Here is a 17,889-nt window from a genome sequence, read left to right as displayed (position 1 = left end):
GGACCAAAGAAGGTTACCTTTCCAAAAGATAAGCAGACCACGTTTTCAAGAGATAAGTAGGGACCAAGGGAGTTGTTCACTAGGAAGAGCAAACTGACCATCATCACAGATTGTGTTCCTTTTTTTTTTTTTTTTTTACAAAAAACAAACAGGGAACAAAAGAAAGTTGGTTTTCTTTCAAAAAAAGCAAGGAAAAGACCTCCATGAAAGCTGATTGTTGATGGCTATTCTCTGCCAGAATAATAACTTCCCTTTTTGTGGCATATAAAAAGAAAAATCTTTTGCAAAATCTTGGTTAGGATGCACGAAGGGCATGCTGATGGTTAAATATTTGTACCATTTTTTTGGATCTGGTTAAGAAATGATCAATCACATAATGCATGGAAAAAGCTTGTTTCTTTTTCTTTTTGTTCAATTTTTTATATAAAAAAAAATAGTGTTATTCAAAATCAAGTAGCTGATGGAGTCTGTACAGGGTGATTTCTTAGTTCATTTCATGGATATTGCTCGAGATGAGCTTCGAAAAAGCTTGATGAGATTTCTATGGAGAAGCTGCAGGTTTGGTCTTCACTCTTCATAGTCCCTTACAGGCAAATACTTCTCTATGTTTTCACAGTTCGAAATAACTGAGATGTTTAAGCTTTTGTTTTGCTAAATAGTCTCTTCTAGACCTTGCTTTGCGTACCACAGCAGCTGCAACAGATCCTTGCCATGAGGACTTAACATGTTGCGTGGTAAGCAACTCTCTCCTTTTTCTTGCATATGAAAAATTTCTGAATTGATTTTGCATCAATTAAATAGTTTCACAGTTTTTCTTCAGGAAACATCTTCTTTGCTTAAAAAACTGGGGACACTTACCGATGGTGAAAGGAGCAGGAATGTTCCTGATGGTAATGATCTAGAGGAGCCAGTGAGCATAACAGGACTTGAGACATTTTCTTTGAATTATAAGGTTTGTTAGAAAAACAGTGATTTCCTCAGTACTGTTTTCATTTTCTTTGTTCAGACTACACGATTGACGTGTTTACCCAAAATAGCACCTGCACCCAAAAAATAAAAACACAAAATAGCATAATTTATACCGAAGACTTCATCATCCAAATCCTTCTCCCTCCTCCCTCCCCTGTTCTGTATTTGTAGGGATTCAATTAGACTCTTTCTCTCAACTACTGCAGTAAAAAGATAGTATAAATTACTTAACAAGATGCATATTTGGAGAATGTTCTTGGTTTGAATTTTCTTAAATGGATCTAGCTCGTGAGAATTTTCATATGATGCCATTTCGATCTCATCCTGCATCATGATCAAACCATCTTTCTTTGATTTGCTGACTATTTGGTTCTTTTTCAGATTCGGTGGCCATTGTCTATTCTTATCTCTAAACATTCCTTAACAATGTACCAGTTGATTTTCCGCTTTCTTTTCCACTGTAAGCACGTGGATCGCCAACTTTGTGGGGCATGGCAAGCACATCAAGTATGGGCTTGACTTGTTTCTGTTTTGTTTTTTCATCTAGCCAGGCCAGATAGCCTCATTTCCCTGTTTAATTAAATGGGAATATATATTTGCAGGGAGTTTGTGCCCTCAACATGCGTGGAACTGCTATCTCCAGATCATCTCTGCTCTGTCGTAGCATGCTGAAATTTATTAATAGCCTTCTCTACACTATCTAACATTTGAGGCAGGTTTTACCTTACCAAATTTCTTTTTCACCTGATGCTTTTGCCATGCTATAGTTGTAGTTTGTGATGTGCTTGCTTTTTCCTATATTTAAGTACTTTTTCTCCTTTAGTTCTTTTTTCTTTTCTCCCTTGGTTTTGGTTTTTATTGGTTTACTTCCTTTCTCTTTATTTGGCCGTTGTCGATACAACAGAGCATGGTACATTCCATCGGACACTTCCAAATACTGAAATTTTTCTGGGAATGGTTGAATCTTATGCTGGGAATGCTTGCATTTGACACCTAAACACCCTTGTGTGGTGCAGGCTTAGATATGCATTGTGTACTATTTTTATTTTTATTTTTTGATGTATGATCCTTGTTGCATACCTCCCATTGCAAATCACTCTATGTAATGTTAGCTTGTACTTGAGAAATAATGTACATCTACAAAGTTATGTCCGACCTTTCAAGGTTCTTTAGAGATAACTGGCTAGGTCTGACGGGGCTGGGGTTCATTCTGTCCTGTTGACCACAAGGGAAACATAATAAAATACTGTCCGACCTTAAGAAATCCAATTCGAGTTCTACATTCCTGAAATATATTTTCCTAGCAATCTTGAAAAAATAACTGGCCTTATGTTTATTGACAACAGAACTTGTTTACAGGTTATTGAGCCTAATTGGCAAGTGATGCATAATAGACTTCAAACTGCAAAGAGCATAGATGAGGTATGGTCTTCCTCTTATAGAAATTCTCTTCTTCATTTGAAACAAAGAAAAAAGAAATGTTTGGCTGAAAAGAAGAATGCCACTTGTTGGACATTCTGATAGAGGCAGCAGTATTTATTTTATGTAGAAGTACCTCATGTTTGACTTTCAAGGCTCTTCGTGATACAGGTTATCCAACACCATGAATTTTTCCTTGACAAGTGCTTGAGGGGATGCTTGCTTCTTTTGCCTGAATTTCTCAAGGTTTGTTGATAGGATTTTTAGTACCTGCGCAAATAGGGTTAAAATCACTGAAAATACTTGCAAGAATACAAGGTAATTGTAGTATAAATGCTCATGCAAGGTCGTTGTCCCCAAAGATTGTTTGACTAATCTGTAATTAAACTAACTCTTAATTAATAACTAAAATAGATTTTATCAAAGATTTGAAGTTTATGAATTTGAAAAGATTAAACTAACAGTAAAAGAAATCTATTTGTTGGGAAATAATAACAGCAAAGAAGAAAAACGATTTCTTTTTAAAGACTAAGAATTTAGAGAAAACTAGGGTTTAGCCAACACCGTCGCAATCCTATGCAATTCTATCAATTACTTATGAATTTCCACATATATGCTTTGAAGGTTAGGTTTTCCTAATGCATGTTTTCCTTGTGATGTTCAAGCGAAAACGTATATCTAACATGCAATCCGTCTGTGATGTTCGGATCAAATATAAACATGCAAGACTCATTAAGCTTTGTGAAAACCCTTTGAAAAACCATGCAACCCTTAAGAGCGTGATGTTCGCTTTAAGTGAACTTACAATTACTAATCACAAGAAGCCCTCCTCAATTTCAGGGTGATGTTCCAACAGAAATTGCATCAAATTACTTGTCTACATATCCTAATGGTGATCAATCATTAAAATAGATAGATAGTTTTAAACACAGTGATTAATAATTCAAAGCAAACGTGCATCCATTCAAAAGCAAATTAATAAAACTACATATTCATGCTAAGGCTTACGGCCTCGCCTAGCAAAAGGAATTAGTTACACATAATCATAATTGAAATCCAAGAAAATATCATTCGAATGAGTAAGAATGAAAACACCTGAAAGTAGCGAAAATCCAAAACCCTAGCAATTGCTCCAAAAGCCAAAAAGAAGTTCTAAAAGGAGATCGCTAAATTGCAGTGAAAAGAAGCTTAAAGACCTCCTAAAACCTAGCTACCCAATCCCCACAAGGAAATTAAGTTAAAATAAAATCAGACTAGGAAATAAAGTCCAAATTGGATTAGGATAATCTGCCCAAATCTGCCCAGCCACGTTTTGGTCTCAAATCTCCTCCAAATCTGGCCCAAGATAGCTCGTTTTAAAGATAAAAATATTCCGAACACTTCTCCAGAAGGCCACGAACCCATCCGAGGTCATCTTGGGCTCCAAAAACGCAATATAAGCCCAAAACGTCACTATTCCAGCACTGCACATCGCTCCTTCATTTATTCACCAGGAAATCATCGCTTAGTGTAAAAGTCTGATATTTTGATACGATCAAGCTAAGTGACTCACGTACGTCCTCCAACTGGAATTACTCCAAAATTCGTCCATTTGATTATGTTTTGCTCCAGAGAGAGTCGAAAGTCCTATATTGAAAATATAATTCAAAGTATCAAAATTCTTCCAAAATATTAACCAAAATATACTAAGAATAGGGTTAAATATATAATATAAAATCGACTCATCAAAATACCCCCACACTTAGCTCTTTGCTTGTCCTCAAGCAAAACAAGACTCAAACAAAAATAAAAACTTAACAAACTAGACATCTGGCTAACACTTTAACCAGAACAAAATTTCCACCTTCAAGTTGCAATCCATAGCGAATTTTAAAAACTAGAACATCTATTCAAAGGATCCAATTCATCCCACCACTAAGTCTAAGCTATTTAGAATCAATTAGAAAAGAATTCACAAACTTCCTTCGGTGTAAAGTGAACCATCATAGTTAAAGAGACTCGACTAAAACCCTTACATCTCATCCCTTTTATTCATACTTCACACACTTACTTCACACATTTCTTTTTCTTTTCTCCTTTTTTTTTTTTTTTTTTTTTTTTTTTTTCCAGTAACAGTAGTGATTGTGCAATGTCGGCTCCCTTAAGCTTTCGATTCAACCCATGTAGCGAGCTTTAGGTCAATGACTCCCAAACCACTAAGGCTTTAGGGCACTAGGTGTAGAACACCCCTAAGGACTTATTAACTCAAGCTGAAAAGGCTACGAAACCAACTAACCACCCTGCCTCATGCCAAAACTCTACGATTTAACTCGAGAATCACTGCTGATTAGGCAAGACTGGCCCGGTTACTAGGCAAAGCTTCGGGTGAGGCAATTATTACTTTATAACACAAACTAACTTATTTATATAGAACAAAAATTAAAACACACTGGGACAAACAATAAGTATTTCAATCGTACTCCCCACAAACCATGTTGGTGTGATGTGCAAATTTCAGAGTATAATTCATGAATTAGTGTCTAAGCAACAATAAACAGAAAAGACTCTATTGTGGGACTAATCTTCACCATGTCTATTTGTTCTAAAGTTTAAAATAATCTATGGATATTAACTTAAAAACGAAAATTTTAAACAAGACTCAAAAAAAAAAAAATTAATAAATAAAAAAATAAAAAAACTAAAATTTACTTTCCTACCCCCAAACTTAAATCACACATTGTCCTCAAGGTGTGGAAAATAAGCAAAAGAAAAAGAGTAGACCAAACAACTAAATCCTAGAAAATGGAAATAAAAAATAAAGAAAACACTCTAGGAAAAGAAACTAGGAAAGCAAAAGAGACTAACAAAAATAAATAAAGAAAATAAAGTAAGGCAGAAAATGAGAAAAACAATAAAAGAAAAGAAAAGGAAAGAAAATACCCAGAAATTTGACACCACAGGGGTTCGAAGGTAGGCCCAGGAGAGGAGATCTTGCATAGAGCGCTGACCAACTCCTCCAACTCCGCACTTGTGTCAAACTCGGGCGGCAGCGACAATATAACTGATGCATTTGTAGTGTCATTTGAAAAATATTAGATCCCCTTCGTCTCACTCCTCCAACACCACACTTTGGCCATTCCCATCACTGATTGCAAAGCAGACAAACATATTTTCCTTCTCTCGTTGAAACCCATCCATCTCCGCCTCTTCCTTCTTCATCTCTCTCAAGAACTCAAGAGCCTTGTCTCTCTTTGCTTCTGTCACAACCGAAACCAGCAATTCATTCATTTTATATATATATATATATATATTTTATATTGGCTTTTGAATTGATGCCATCCATTGGATTCCCAACCCAAATTCGAATGATTTGTAGATCTCATAGCAAGGGCTCTCTTGGGTCATCATCGCCTTTTCCACTCTGGTTCACATGCATTCATCAAAAGCCCCAAATTTTCTCATATGGTTGGGTTCCTCGCAATGGCTTCGTCGTGAGTTGGGGCAAGAGCGAGTTTACAACACAACTGTGTCGACAAATGAGGCAGGTCGTTGATTGGCTTCATGCTAACCTTAAGGAGTCCGATCCAAGGTGTTGGGACGCCTCTTGGTAAATGCCTGTGTCTCAAACCTCGCCTGCCGTCACTAAATTCCTCCTGCATCCATGATGGTCCTTAATCTCGAAGCACAGTGCCTTCCGATATCCATCCGAAGGTAAGAATAATTCCGAATTTGTTTTGGGTCCTGATTTGGGAGCTGTGGTTGATGTGTAGAGATGTGTGTTCTTTGCCCATGCAGGTACTCATATTGGTGCTCGCTGTGTAAGGTCTGCGGATCCAAGAGAGATTCAAGGGAAAGGGCAATAAACACACAAGCTCAAAAGACAAAACAGCAAAAAGCCCTGAGGACCCCCAAGTGCATCTCATAGGTATAATTTCGAATCCCTTGCATCTTTTGTTGTTGGAAATGTGGTAGATTTGCTGCTGGGTGCATGATTCCAGTGTAGACTTGCTGCTGGGTGCGGATTCAGCCTAAGGATTTGTTTTGCTTTTGATGTTTCTGCTTTGATTGTTGTGTCGTTCCTTTGTAGACTTCTTTGGTGCGGGATTCCACCTAGGATTTTTTTTTTTTTTTTTGCTTTTGATGTTTGCTGCTGATTTTTGTGCCCTGCATTGGATCAATGATGTGTTAGGAGTAGAAAGAAAATAAAAAAAACATATAGTTAAAGAAAACAACAATTTTTTTTTTTTTTATTTTAAATTTTTTATTTTGTTGAAATTAAAAGGATTAGAGAGTTTAGAAAAATTGGGTTGCCTTCCAATGAGCGCTTTATTTTAAGTCTGTAGCTAGACTTTGCGAAGCTCAGTGGTCAAATCACCGGTTCCTTCAGAGTCACCGACTCGGTTGCACTGTCAAACGGCGCCTCCAAGTAGTGTTTGAGTCTATGACCGTTTACTTTAAACTCGAAACCAGTCTTCCCATTTGTAATATCCACAGCGCCGTGTGGATAGACTTTAGTAACATTGTAGGGACCTTGCCACCTAGATTTCAATTTTCCAGGGAATAACTTCAACCTTGAATTGAAAAATAGAACCTTCTGACCCGGCTGAAATTGTTTTCGGAGAATTTTGCTGTCATGGAATGCTTTTGTCTTCTCTTTGTATATCTTTGAACTTTCATATGCGTCATTCCGGAGTTCTTCCAACTCGTGCAACTGTAATTTTTATTTTTCTCCAGCTGCATCATAGGCATAATTAAGCTCCTTAATTGCCCAATAAGCCTTGTGTTCAAGCTCCATAGGTAGATGACAAGCTTTACCATAAACAAGCCGAAAGGGGGACATCCCAATTGGCGTTTTATACGCTGTTCTGTAGGCCCATAAAGCATCATTCAACTTAACACTCCAGTCTTTGCGGTGGCATTGACTGTTTTCTCTAATATGCGCTTAATTTCCCTATTCAAACTTCAACTTGCGAAGTTTGAGGATGGTATGCAGTACACCCGATGACTTATCCCATATTTAGTAAGTAGTGCAGCAAACTGTTTATTTAAAAAGTGCTTTCCCCATCACCGATAATCGCCCTAGGTGTCCCAAACGTGGAAAATAGTGCCTTGGAGGAATTTCAGTACCACAGATCCTTGATTTGTTGGTGCTGCAACAGCCTCGACCCACTTAGAAACATATTCAACAGCCACCAATATGTACTGATTGCCATGGGATGACGGGAATGGTCCCATAAAGTCAATGCCCCAAACATCAAATAATTCAACAACCAAAATACTTTGCTGTGGCATTTCATTCCGCTTTGACTGATTGCCCACACGTTGACATCTATCACACGCCTGGCACCAAACATGAGCATCTTTAAAAATAGTAGGCCAATACAACCCACTTTGTAATATTTTAGCTGCTGTCCGTTTTCCCCCAAAATGACCACCACAAGCATGCTGATGTGCGAATGTCAAAACACTGTCTTGTTCAGACCTCTGGAATACACTGCGAATAATCTGGTCGCACAATACTTGTATAAGTAGGGTTCATCCCGAAATAGTGCTTCACATCAAATAAAAACTTCCTTTTCTGCTGGTAGGAAAAATCTGGATGCATCACACCCTTAACCAAATAATTGACAATATCTGCAAACCAAGGTGTGTTGATTTGGACGGCAAATAGCTGTTCGTCTGGGAAACTCTCACTCAATGGTAGAGAATCGCCTCGTAGCACTGGAATAATTAATCTAGATAAATGATCACCACAACATTCTCACTGCCCTTCTTGTCTTTAATCTCTAGGTCAAATTCTTGAAGTAAAAGAACCCAACGAATCAATCTAGGCTTTGCATCCTTCTTAGACAACAAGTATTTTAGTGCAGCGTGATCCGTATAAATAATCACTTTAGCCCCAACCAAATAAGACCAAATTTCTCTAGTGCAAACACAACAGCCAACAATTCCTTCTCTGTAGTTGCATAGTTAAGCTGTGCATCATTGAGAGTACGACTTGCATAATAAATGACATGGGGAAGCTTATCTTTCCGCTGCCCTAAAACTGCCCCAACAGCATAATCCGATGCATCACACATTAGTTCAAATGGCAAATCCCAATTTGGTGCAGCAATGATGGGTGCCAAGTTAGGAGTGATTTCAACTTGTTGAATGCTTCTAAACAGGCCTCATCGAAAGTAAATGATGCATCCTTAGTCAATAAATTGCACAAAGGTTGGCTAATCTTGGAGAAATCCTTGATGAACCGACGATAAAAACCTGCATGTCCTAAGAAAGATCTCACACCTTTTGACTGATGTAGGGGGTGGCAGCTTTGCAATAATTTCAATCTTTGCTTTGTCAACCTCAATGCCTCTATTAGAAATTGAATGACCCAAGACAATTCCCTGTTTCACCATGAAATGACACTTCTCCCAGTTTAGCACTAAATGTGTCTCTTGGCATCTCTCAAGAACTAATGATAAATTCTGTAAACACTGATCATATGAATCCCCAAAAACAGAAAAATCATCCATAAAAACTTCCACAATATTTTCACCAAGCCAGAAAAAATACTCATCATACAACGTTGAAACGTAGCAGGTGCATTGCATAATCCAAACGGCATCCTCCTATAAGCATAAGTACCAAATGGACAAGTGAAAGTGGTTTTCTCTTGATCCTCTGGTGCAATTGGAATCTGATTATACCCAGAATAACCATCAAGAAAACAATAAAAAGCACGCCCAGCTAACCTTTCCAACATCTGGTCAATGAAGGGTAAAGGAAAATGGTCTTTTCTTGTCCCTGTGTTAAGCTTCCGATAATCTACACACATTCTCCATCCCGTAGTCAATCGTGTAGGAACTAACTCATTATTATCATTTTTCACCACTGTAATACCAGTCCGCTTAGGCACAACTTGAGTCGGGCTAACCCATTTACTGTCAGAAATAGGATAAATCATACCTGCATCAAGTAATTTCATAACCTCTGATCTGACCACTTCTTTCATAATTGGGTTAAGGCGGCGTTGAGCATCAATCGCTGGCTTCACGTCGCCTTCCATTAAGATTCTGTGCATACATAGTGCTGGGCTGATTCCCTTGATGTCCGCAATTGTCCATCCCAATGCATCTTGATATTTTCTCAACACACGAAGCAATTTATCTTCCTCTGTATGTGTTAAATCTGCTGCAATTATAACTGGCAGCGTCTCTGCAGCTCCTAAATATGCATATTTCGGATGTTCGTAAAGGCTTGACTCCAGCTTTGGTGGTCTGTTGTCCGATTTGTTTAAGGGCTGTTTAGGTTCCCTAAACTCTCGTAAACATGTCTAAACTTTGGCAATACTGTTGGCAGACCGTTCAATGCGTGAATGTACTCAAGAACACCTTCATCTTCAGAATATGCCCCAAGTTCCCCTTGTAAAACATGTAGCAACTGATCTGTTTTTGAGCTGCCATAAAATCTGTCTTGAACCATACTGTCTACCATGTCAATATGCATGCAATCTTGCTGTTCCGTAGGCTGTTTTGCAGTCTCAAACAGATTAAATACCACAGATTGGTCTTGAACCCTTAGAGTCAATGTTCCAGCTTCCACATCAATTAAAGTCCTAGCAGTGGCCATAAACGGCCTCCCCAAAATAATAGGTGTTTGAATGTCTTCATCCATGTCTAGAACCACAAAATCTGCTGGTAGATAAAGATTATCAACTTTTATAATTAGATCTTCAATAACACCTCTTGGATAAGTAATTGAACGGTCACTAGTTGAAGTATCATTGATGTAGGCTTTAAATCTCCTTGCCCCAATCGCTGGAAAACAGAAAAAGGCATCAAATTAATACTTGCACCCAAATCAATTAAAGCACTTTTAAAATTAGAATTTCCAATAGTGCAAGAAATATTAAAACTCCTGGATCTTTTTCTTAGGTGGCAGCTTGTGTAGCAAAAGGCTGACTGCTCTGTCAAAATGACTTTTTCCAAATCTAAAAGCTTCTTTTTGCTGCTGCAAACTTCCTTCAAAAATTTGGCATATGATGGAATTTTCTTGATTGCATCCAGTAACGGAATGTTGATTTGAACATTGGATAATGTCTGCATAAAGTCCTTGAGTTGCTGATCTTTTGCTTTTGGCTTCAAACGTTCTGGATATGGAATTGGGGCCTCATAAACACGCTCAGAAATTGTTTTGGAACAGTTTCTGGATCTGCCCGTTTATGTTTTTCTCGCAATTTTGGTAGGTTCTGCTGCTGCAAAATTTTTATATTATCCTCCACTGCTTGCTGCTCCTGTTGAATGCTATTTTCACGATTGTCATAACTTTTTCCACAACGTAAAGTCCGAACAACATTGCAATCTTCACGTCCATTTGGATTAGGAATCGTTTGACTAGGAAATTTGCCTTTGTCTCTCGCTCAAATGCAAATTAGCCAAATTGTTGCTCCAAATTTTTAATTGATGCTTCAACATTTTGAAATCTTTGATTGTTACCCTCGATGAATGATTGAGTTGTTGCTGCCAATTTAGCTAGTTGATCATCCAGAGATGGTTTGGAGGGAACAAAAGGTTTTTGGGCATGTTGGAATGGTTTTGCATTATTCTCGATTGTCACCCCATTTGAAATTAGGATGATCCTTCCATCCTGGATTGTAATGATTGGCATATGCATCATTCCTAGGCCTTTGATAGCTGTTCATCATATTGACATGTTGTTCAACAAGCTCTGGTAGGAGTCTCTATGTGGGCAGCCCATTATGTCGTGTGTAACCATGTGCGAGATAGTGCAAACTGTTGTTGTGTGGCTCTGTGTAGAACTTGCCATTTGTTGTAGAATAATGTCAAACTTTGCATCAATTTTCTTCTCCATTTGTGCCATTTGTGCAGACATGTTAGGAGATCCTGCTGATAACTCAAAAATTCCCTTTCGTGAATGTTCTGCTGCCCATTGTTGAGATTCTCAGAGCCACCATATCAAATAATTCAAATGCTTCTCGCAGATTTATTTGACAACGATCCTCCATTGATGCATTCACATGACTCTTAGATGTTGGATTAAGCCCATCAAAGAAAATATTCATCCGTATCCAATCAATATTAACATGTGGACACTTTATGTACATCTCAGTATATCTTTCCCATGCTTCATGAAACTCTTCATTAGGCTTCGTAAATGTCAAAATCTCTCTCTTGTAATTCAATGTCTTGATGTTGGATAATATTTGTTCAGAATTTTGTGTGTAATCATGCTTAAGTAGTAATGCTATTAGTCGGTAGAGTAAATAACCAAGTTTCTGCCTTGTCTTTCAAAGTGAAAGGAAAAAACGTAACTTGATAGCTTCAAGAAAAACCCCTAATCAAAATATTCTTGCAACCACAATAAATTTTGCAATATGTATGTTCGCATCTTCATTAGGCAGCCCACGGAATGTTGGTAAAATCTCAAGCATGTGGTGCTTGATCTCGAACGAATCACCCTCTTCTTGGGTCGGATAGACTATGCAATTAGGAACATCGCGGCACGGGCTGCCAATGACTCTCGAGTGGTCTCGCCTGGGTGCAGGTAATTCTAACGCCATGTTACCCTCGTTTACAAACAAATTCTGCAGAAAAGTGTCCTCAGCGAATAAATCCTGTGCCCACTAACTTCTCGCTCAGGCAGAGTGCGCCTGTTCGATCAAATCTGTATAAGATGTGCAGTTCCTGATCAAATGCGGACCATGCGGTTTGCAGTAATCAAATGTAAAATTGTTCAATTTTTTTTTTTAATATTAATATTTTGACGAAAATTAAAAATAATATATAAAAAAATAAAAAAAAACAGAAAAAGTGTAAACAAAATCAACTAAGAATATGATAAAAACAAATTAGTTAAAACAATCCCCGGCAACGGCGCCAATTTCTTGATAGGATTTTTAGTACCTGCGCAAACAGGGTTAAAATCACTGAAAATACTTGCAAGAATACAAGGTAATTGTAGTATAAATGCTCATGCAAGGTCGTTGTCCCCAAAGATTGTTTGACTAATCTGTAATTAAACTAACTCTTAATTAATAACTAAAATAGATTTTATCAAAGATTTGAAGTTTATGAATTTGAAAAGATTAAACTAACAGTAAAAGAAATCTATTTGTTGGGAAATAATAATGACAAAGAAGAAAAACGATTTCTTTTTAAAGACTAACAATTTAGAGAAAACTAGGGTTTAGCCAACACCGTCGCAATCCTATGCAATTCTATCAATTACTTATGAATTTCCACATATATGCTTTGAAGGTTATGTTTTCCTAATGCATGTTTTCCTTGTGATGTTCAAGCTAAAACGTATATCTAACATGCAATCCGTCTGTGATGTTCGGATCAAATATAAACATGCAAGACTCATTAAGCTTTGTGAAAACCCTTTGAAAAACCATGCAACCCTTAAGAGCGTGATGTTCGCCTTAAGTGAACTTACAATTACTAATCACAGAAGCCCTCCTCAATTTGGGTGATGTTCCAAAGAAATTGCATCAAATTACTTGTCTACATATCCTAATGGTGATCAATCATTAAAATAGATAGATAGTTTTAAACACAGTGATTAATAATTCAAAGCAAAGCGTGCATCCATTCAAAAGCAAATTAATAAAACTACATATTCATGCTAAGGCTTACGGCCTCGCCTAGCAAAAGGAATTAGTTACACATAATCATAATTGAAATCCAAGAAAATATCATTCGAATGAGTAAGAATGAAAACACCTGAAAGTAGCGAAAATCCAAAACCCTAGCAATTGCTCCAAAAGCCAAAAAGAAGTTCTAAAAGGAGATCGCTAAATTGCAGTGAAAAGAAGCTTAAATACCTCCTAAAACCTAGCTACCCAATCCCCACAAGGAAATTAAGTTAAAATAAAATCAGACTAGGAAATAAAGTCCAAATTGGATTAGGATAATCTGCCCAAATCTGCCCAGCCACGTTTTGGTCTCAAATCTCCTCCAAATCTGGCCCAAGATAGCTCGTTTTAAAGATAAAAATATTCCGAACACTTCTCCAGAAGGCCACGAACCCATCCGAGGTCATCTTGGGCTCCAAAAACGCAATATAAGCCCAAAACGTCACTATTCCAGCACTGCACATCGCTCCTTCATTTATTCACCAGGAAATCATCGCTTAGTGTAAAAGTCTGATATTTTGATACGATCAAGCTAAGTGACTCACGTACGTCCTCCAACTGGAATTACTCCAAAATTCGTCCATTTGATTATGTTTTGCTCCAGAGAGAGTCGAAAGTCCTATATTGAAAATATAATTCAAAGTATCAAAATTCTTCCAAAATATTAACCAAAATATACTAAGAATAGGGTTAAATATATAATATAAAATCGACTCATCATTTGTTCTTACTACATCCAAGCATACATACATAACTAGACATAAAGGGATATATAGTAGAAGAGGTAACTAGAAATAGAGGGATGTAATAAATATAGAAGAGGTTGGAGAGAAGATCTCTTCCATTTGAAAGAGAGAAAAACTTTAATAAGGGAAAATGGAAGGATGTGCAACATACTAGGTATGCTTGAGGCCAGGGAGATATGCTAGTGTAGAATGTTTCTGTGAGGATGATGATAGCCTCCATGTTTGATGTAGGCCCTAGTAAGATATTAGAAAAATTCAGGTATCACTCAGCCTTCAGCATTATAGATCTTGGACTCGCTCCAAATCAAATCACGTCTCTCACACAAGCATGAGAACTTAAATTCTTTCAGTATTAACTTTCACATTCTTCAATAAATTTCCTTTCAATTAATACACTTTAACATGCTAGTAAAGACGCTCGTCATGACACCTATAAATTGATTATGCAACATAGAGAATAACAATGAACTTAATACACGTCTAAGTTGCATTTATTATGGAACAGTGGATCAGGACATGTTGAAATGGGATCATATCTCTTTGGGATCATATGTTCAGAACATAAGTTCTGGAGTTCTTGGGTAGACTTTGTGATTTTCCTCAATAGTGAGTTCTCTGAATGCAGAAGGTGGAGAGGCTGAAATCACTTTGCCTACAATATGCAGCTGCAACTCAGTGGTTGATATCATCTTCTATTGATGTTCCCAGCCTTGTCGAGTCTGATGGTTCACTTGTGTCAGAAAAACCCAGGCAATCGAAATCACGGCGTCCATATCAGCCATTAAAATTAAGCTCCAGCAATAAAACTGTTGCTGATTCTATTCTGTAAGTTTGAAATGGCTATGGAGTACGTACATAATTACACACACAAATACACCTCTATCTCGCTCTCTCTCTCTCTGACTCATTTATATTACAGCAAATTTGAGAGGGAGTTCAATGCAGAGCTTCAGAGCCTGGGACCAATATTGAACAGTAGCTCCAAAGCAGAACCATATTTGACTCATCTTTCGAAGTGCATCTTGGGCATTGGAAACGAACAATGAATTCTGGCTTCTTTCGGTTTCAAGAGGTCACGGTTTGTGAAAATGTTTTCCTGCTGTTGTGCTAGGCTTGTGGTTCGTAGCATGCCAAGAATGTCTAAAGTTTAGGTACTTGTTGGAGAATTTTGAGTTGGTGCTGTGTACTGGGGAAATTCTGTTTTTTTTTTGTTTTTTGTTCTGTTGATTTTTGTTTTGCGGGTGGCCGGTGGGTGTTTAGATTCATTGTTAATTTCTGGCAAAGATTAACCCTGATATACAATGTAATCCCCTGAATTTTAATTTCATCATCTGTATCATCAGTTGAAGTGTCAACTTGTTTGGTAAACAAGGGTCACAGAAACTTGTCGCAACAAGTGAAGAACAATTCAGTGAATATTAAAGAATAGAACCATTACAAACGCGAAATATTTGGGAAAGCAGCAACAAAATTTGCTGCCACAAGTGGGATGAGGAACACAAGCGGCAAGGCTTTAAAGTCCAGTTCTCTCTCTACCATATGTTGGACCCACCTCTGTTCTCAGCTCATGTGAGAGAGAGTTGGAAGCGTTGGGGGAAGTAGTTGTGTTGTATTTCTTGATGGGTTGAGGTTGGCTAAGGCCCGTGGCTTAAGGAATATCATTGTTGAAGTGGATTCGAAGGCATGCTTATCGACTGTTAAGGAGGACTTGTCATGCTCGAAGTGGTCTTTATTTCCTATCCACTGTGAAATCAGAGTTCTAAAGACTTCTTTCTCCTACCTCCGATGGTCATGGGTCCTTAGGGAAGCAAACCAAGCTGCAGATTGGGTAGCTTCGAGTGTTAAAAGGAGGGGGGTTGTGCGCTGAGGCTTGGGTCATTCAACCTCCAACCTCCCTGATTTTCATTCTATCCCGAGCGGTTTGCCTTGTCCTCCCCGAAATTGTTGCGATTATGGGGATGGTAGTTCTTGGTCTTAGTTTGTTTCTTTCGGTGGTTGTTTTTTGTTTCTTAGACTGTTGGGGTCTTAGCTGTTCTGTTGGAAAAGTCAATATTCATGCAGAAAAAGATGAAGAAAAAAAAAAAAAAAACTTGTAACTTCAGTAATTCAAACTGAAAGAAACCTATAAAGTCAGACACACTGACAGTTAGTTATTAAAGGGATTTAGATTTCCTTGAAATTCTAGGAATCTAGTATATATAGGGCACATTGTGTGATGAAATATCAACCTGTTCTATTGCCCCATCATATTGGACGCCATAGCGTAGCTTCTCATCTCTTGTTCCGTTCTTTTCAACTCCAAGACAAGACACATGATGGCTTCTTCCTCAAGAAAATATCCGAACGGGCTAACGATTGCTATCATTGTGATCATCTTTTCTCTCACGCTCTTTTCTTCCGTTTCAGAAGCTAATTCAATGGCAGTAAGAGATGGAGATCATCAGCGGTTAGAAAAGCAGATGAAGATGGTCTTGGGTTCAAAGCCTCCTGGGTGTGTTAACAGGTGCGTGGGTTGCATACCTTGCACGCCCACTCAGGTTGTTTCTCCACCTGATAAGAATAATAATCTCAAGGCAACAAATACAAATCAGGGAGATGAGGGCTATTATCTCCTCTCATGGAAATGCAAATGTAGGAACAAGTTGTTCGAACCTTGAATATTTTGTTTTAGCTTAGTCTAACACTGATGGTTATGTTTTGTATTGTTTTTTTTTTAATACAAGTAATATTAGGAAAAGAGAGATCCGAAGTAATTCAAGGACAATTTTGTCCCTGTGGTTTCAATTTGAAGTAATTCAAGGACAATACTCAATTTCTATCAATTTTTTAACTTTGTTACTTATGGAGGGGCAATTCAGTCCACAAATTATTACAAATTTCATTCCTTTTAAAATTAAACAATACAAATATAAATTTGTATAAAAATAGTTTTCAAATAAAAATGAAACCTCTCCCTTCCCTTCTCCTCTCAAACCTACACAAACCAACAGTCTGCACCCAACCCAGCCACCGCCTCCATATAACCCAACCACCACCCCACAGCTACCCAAGCCCACCCCATCCCCAACCAACCAAATGCCTGAACAACCAAACTTTTTGGGTCTAGTCATATTTCTCTAACCAAAAGCATAGGCTACTGGAGTTGGAAGAGCCAAAGTTCCTTGGGTCTATGACATCCCTTTCATCAAAATCATAGGCTTGGGGTGAGATCTTGCTTGGTGTTTGAGTAGCTTACAAACAAAATAAAAAATAAAATAACCAGATCTTTGGAATTGGGTTACATGTCAGGTGGTTTTGTCATGGGAGAGGTCATCAGTGGGGGAGGGGTTAATCTGTTTGTTGAGAAGTGGTTGGATCAAGTTGGGAGAGGGGTTAATCCGGTTTCTTTGTGAAGTCTAGGTTTGTTTTCTCTTGGTTTGTTACGGTTTGGTGTGAAGTCAAGTTGTTGAGTTTGGTTTGGTTCTTAAGCGATTTGGTTGTTTGGGGATGGGGCGGGCTTGGGTGGCTCGATTGGTGGTTGGGTTCCAGGGAGGTAGTGGCTGGCTGAGGTTGGGTGGTGACCAAGGGCGGAATCAGAAATTTTTCAATGGGTGGGCTAGCTAAAGTTATTAGCTTAAAATTTAATGATTATTTTTTTTGATACTTACAATATCTATAGTCCTTTTAGAAATAAAAGTAAATTAAATCATATAAATCAAGCTTGTTCATAACTCCATAAAATAATTTTCAATAAATTTTAACATAAACCAAATAGGGTTTAACACCATAGTGGATTGAACATCTAAGGCTTTTTATCTAGATTGACCTTAGATTCCTTCATGCATTCATATTATACATGAAAATTTGTTTTATGTAAAAATATTGACTAAGTATGAAAAATGGGTTTTCGGAGTAATCATTTTCTCAAGATAATTTTTAACGGCTTTTATTCCTCACACATCGAATAAAAAAACTTGATTTTATGGGATTTTAGTATGAAGTATATATTAAGTTAATGAGCCATCATTTTTAGTCTAAATCGTATTTTGCACTAAAACTAATTTTTCGTATTTTGATTTGGTGGGAATTTAATTTTCTAGTATTTTTATTTGAATCCAAATGGAGGGTACTATAAAAATGAAGTAATATAAAAAT

General features: G+C 37.6%; 2 protein-coding genes, 1 long non-coding RNA gene and 1 pseudogene across 3 annotated transcripts; 3 read left to right on the top strand and 1 right to left on the bottom strand.

Moving 5' to 3' along the window:
* Positions 1–320: 320 nt before the first annotated feature.
* On the top strand, positions 321–2,594 carry LOC103343153 (gamma-tubulin complex component 2-like). The gene is made up of 6 exons (XM_089042957.1): positions 321–558; positions 660–734; positions 821–952; positions 1,351–1,476; positions 1,572–2,391; positions 2,560–2,594. The coding sequence occupies exons 1-5, from the start codon at positions 544–546 to the stop codon at positions 1,671–1,673; spliced, it is 450 nt and encodes a 149-aa protein (XP_088899083.1). The 5' UTR covers positions 321–543; the 3' UTR covers positions 1,674–2,391; positions 2,560–2,594.
* A 3-nt stretch (positions 2,595–2,597) lies between these two features.
* LOC148914903 (uncharacterized) lies at positions 2,598–15,097 on the top strand. The gene is made up of 3 exons (XR_016122734.1): positions 2,598–2,634; positions 14,261–14,580; positions 14,675–15,097. It is a non-coding gene; the product is annotated as an uncharacterized LOC148914903 (long non-coding RNA).
* LOC148914904 (uncharacterized) lies at positions 6,734–7,839 on the bottom strand (annotated as a pseudogene).
* A 973-nt stretch (positions 15,098–16,070) lies between the features above and the next one.
* LOC148914902 (EPIDERMAL PATTERNING FACTOR-like protein 8) lies at positions 16,071–16,412 on the top strand. The gene has a single exon (XM_089043332.1). The coding sequence runs from the start codon at positions 16,071–16,073 to the stop codon at positions 16,410–16,412; it is 342 nt and encodes a 113-aa protein (XP_088899458.1).
* Positions 16,413–17,889: the final 1,477 nt, after the last annotated feature.

The sequence above is a fragment of the Prunus mume genome, linkage group LG8, assembly GCF_029339155.1.
Source record: "Prunus mume cultivar Tortuosa linkage group LG8, ASM2933915v1, whole genome shotgun sequence".
Classification (NCBI taxonomy): Eukaryota; Viridiplantae; Streptophyta; class Magnoliopsida; order Rosales; family Rosaceae; genus Prunus; species Prunus mume.
Note: the sequence above shows the minus strand (reverse complement) of the source record. Positions and strands in the feature narration are given on the sequence as shown.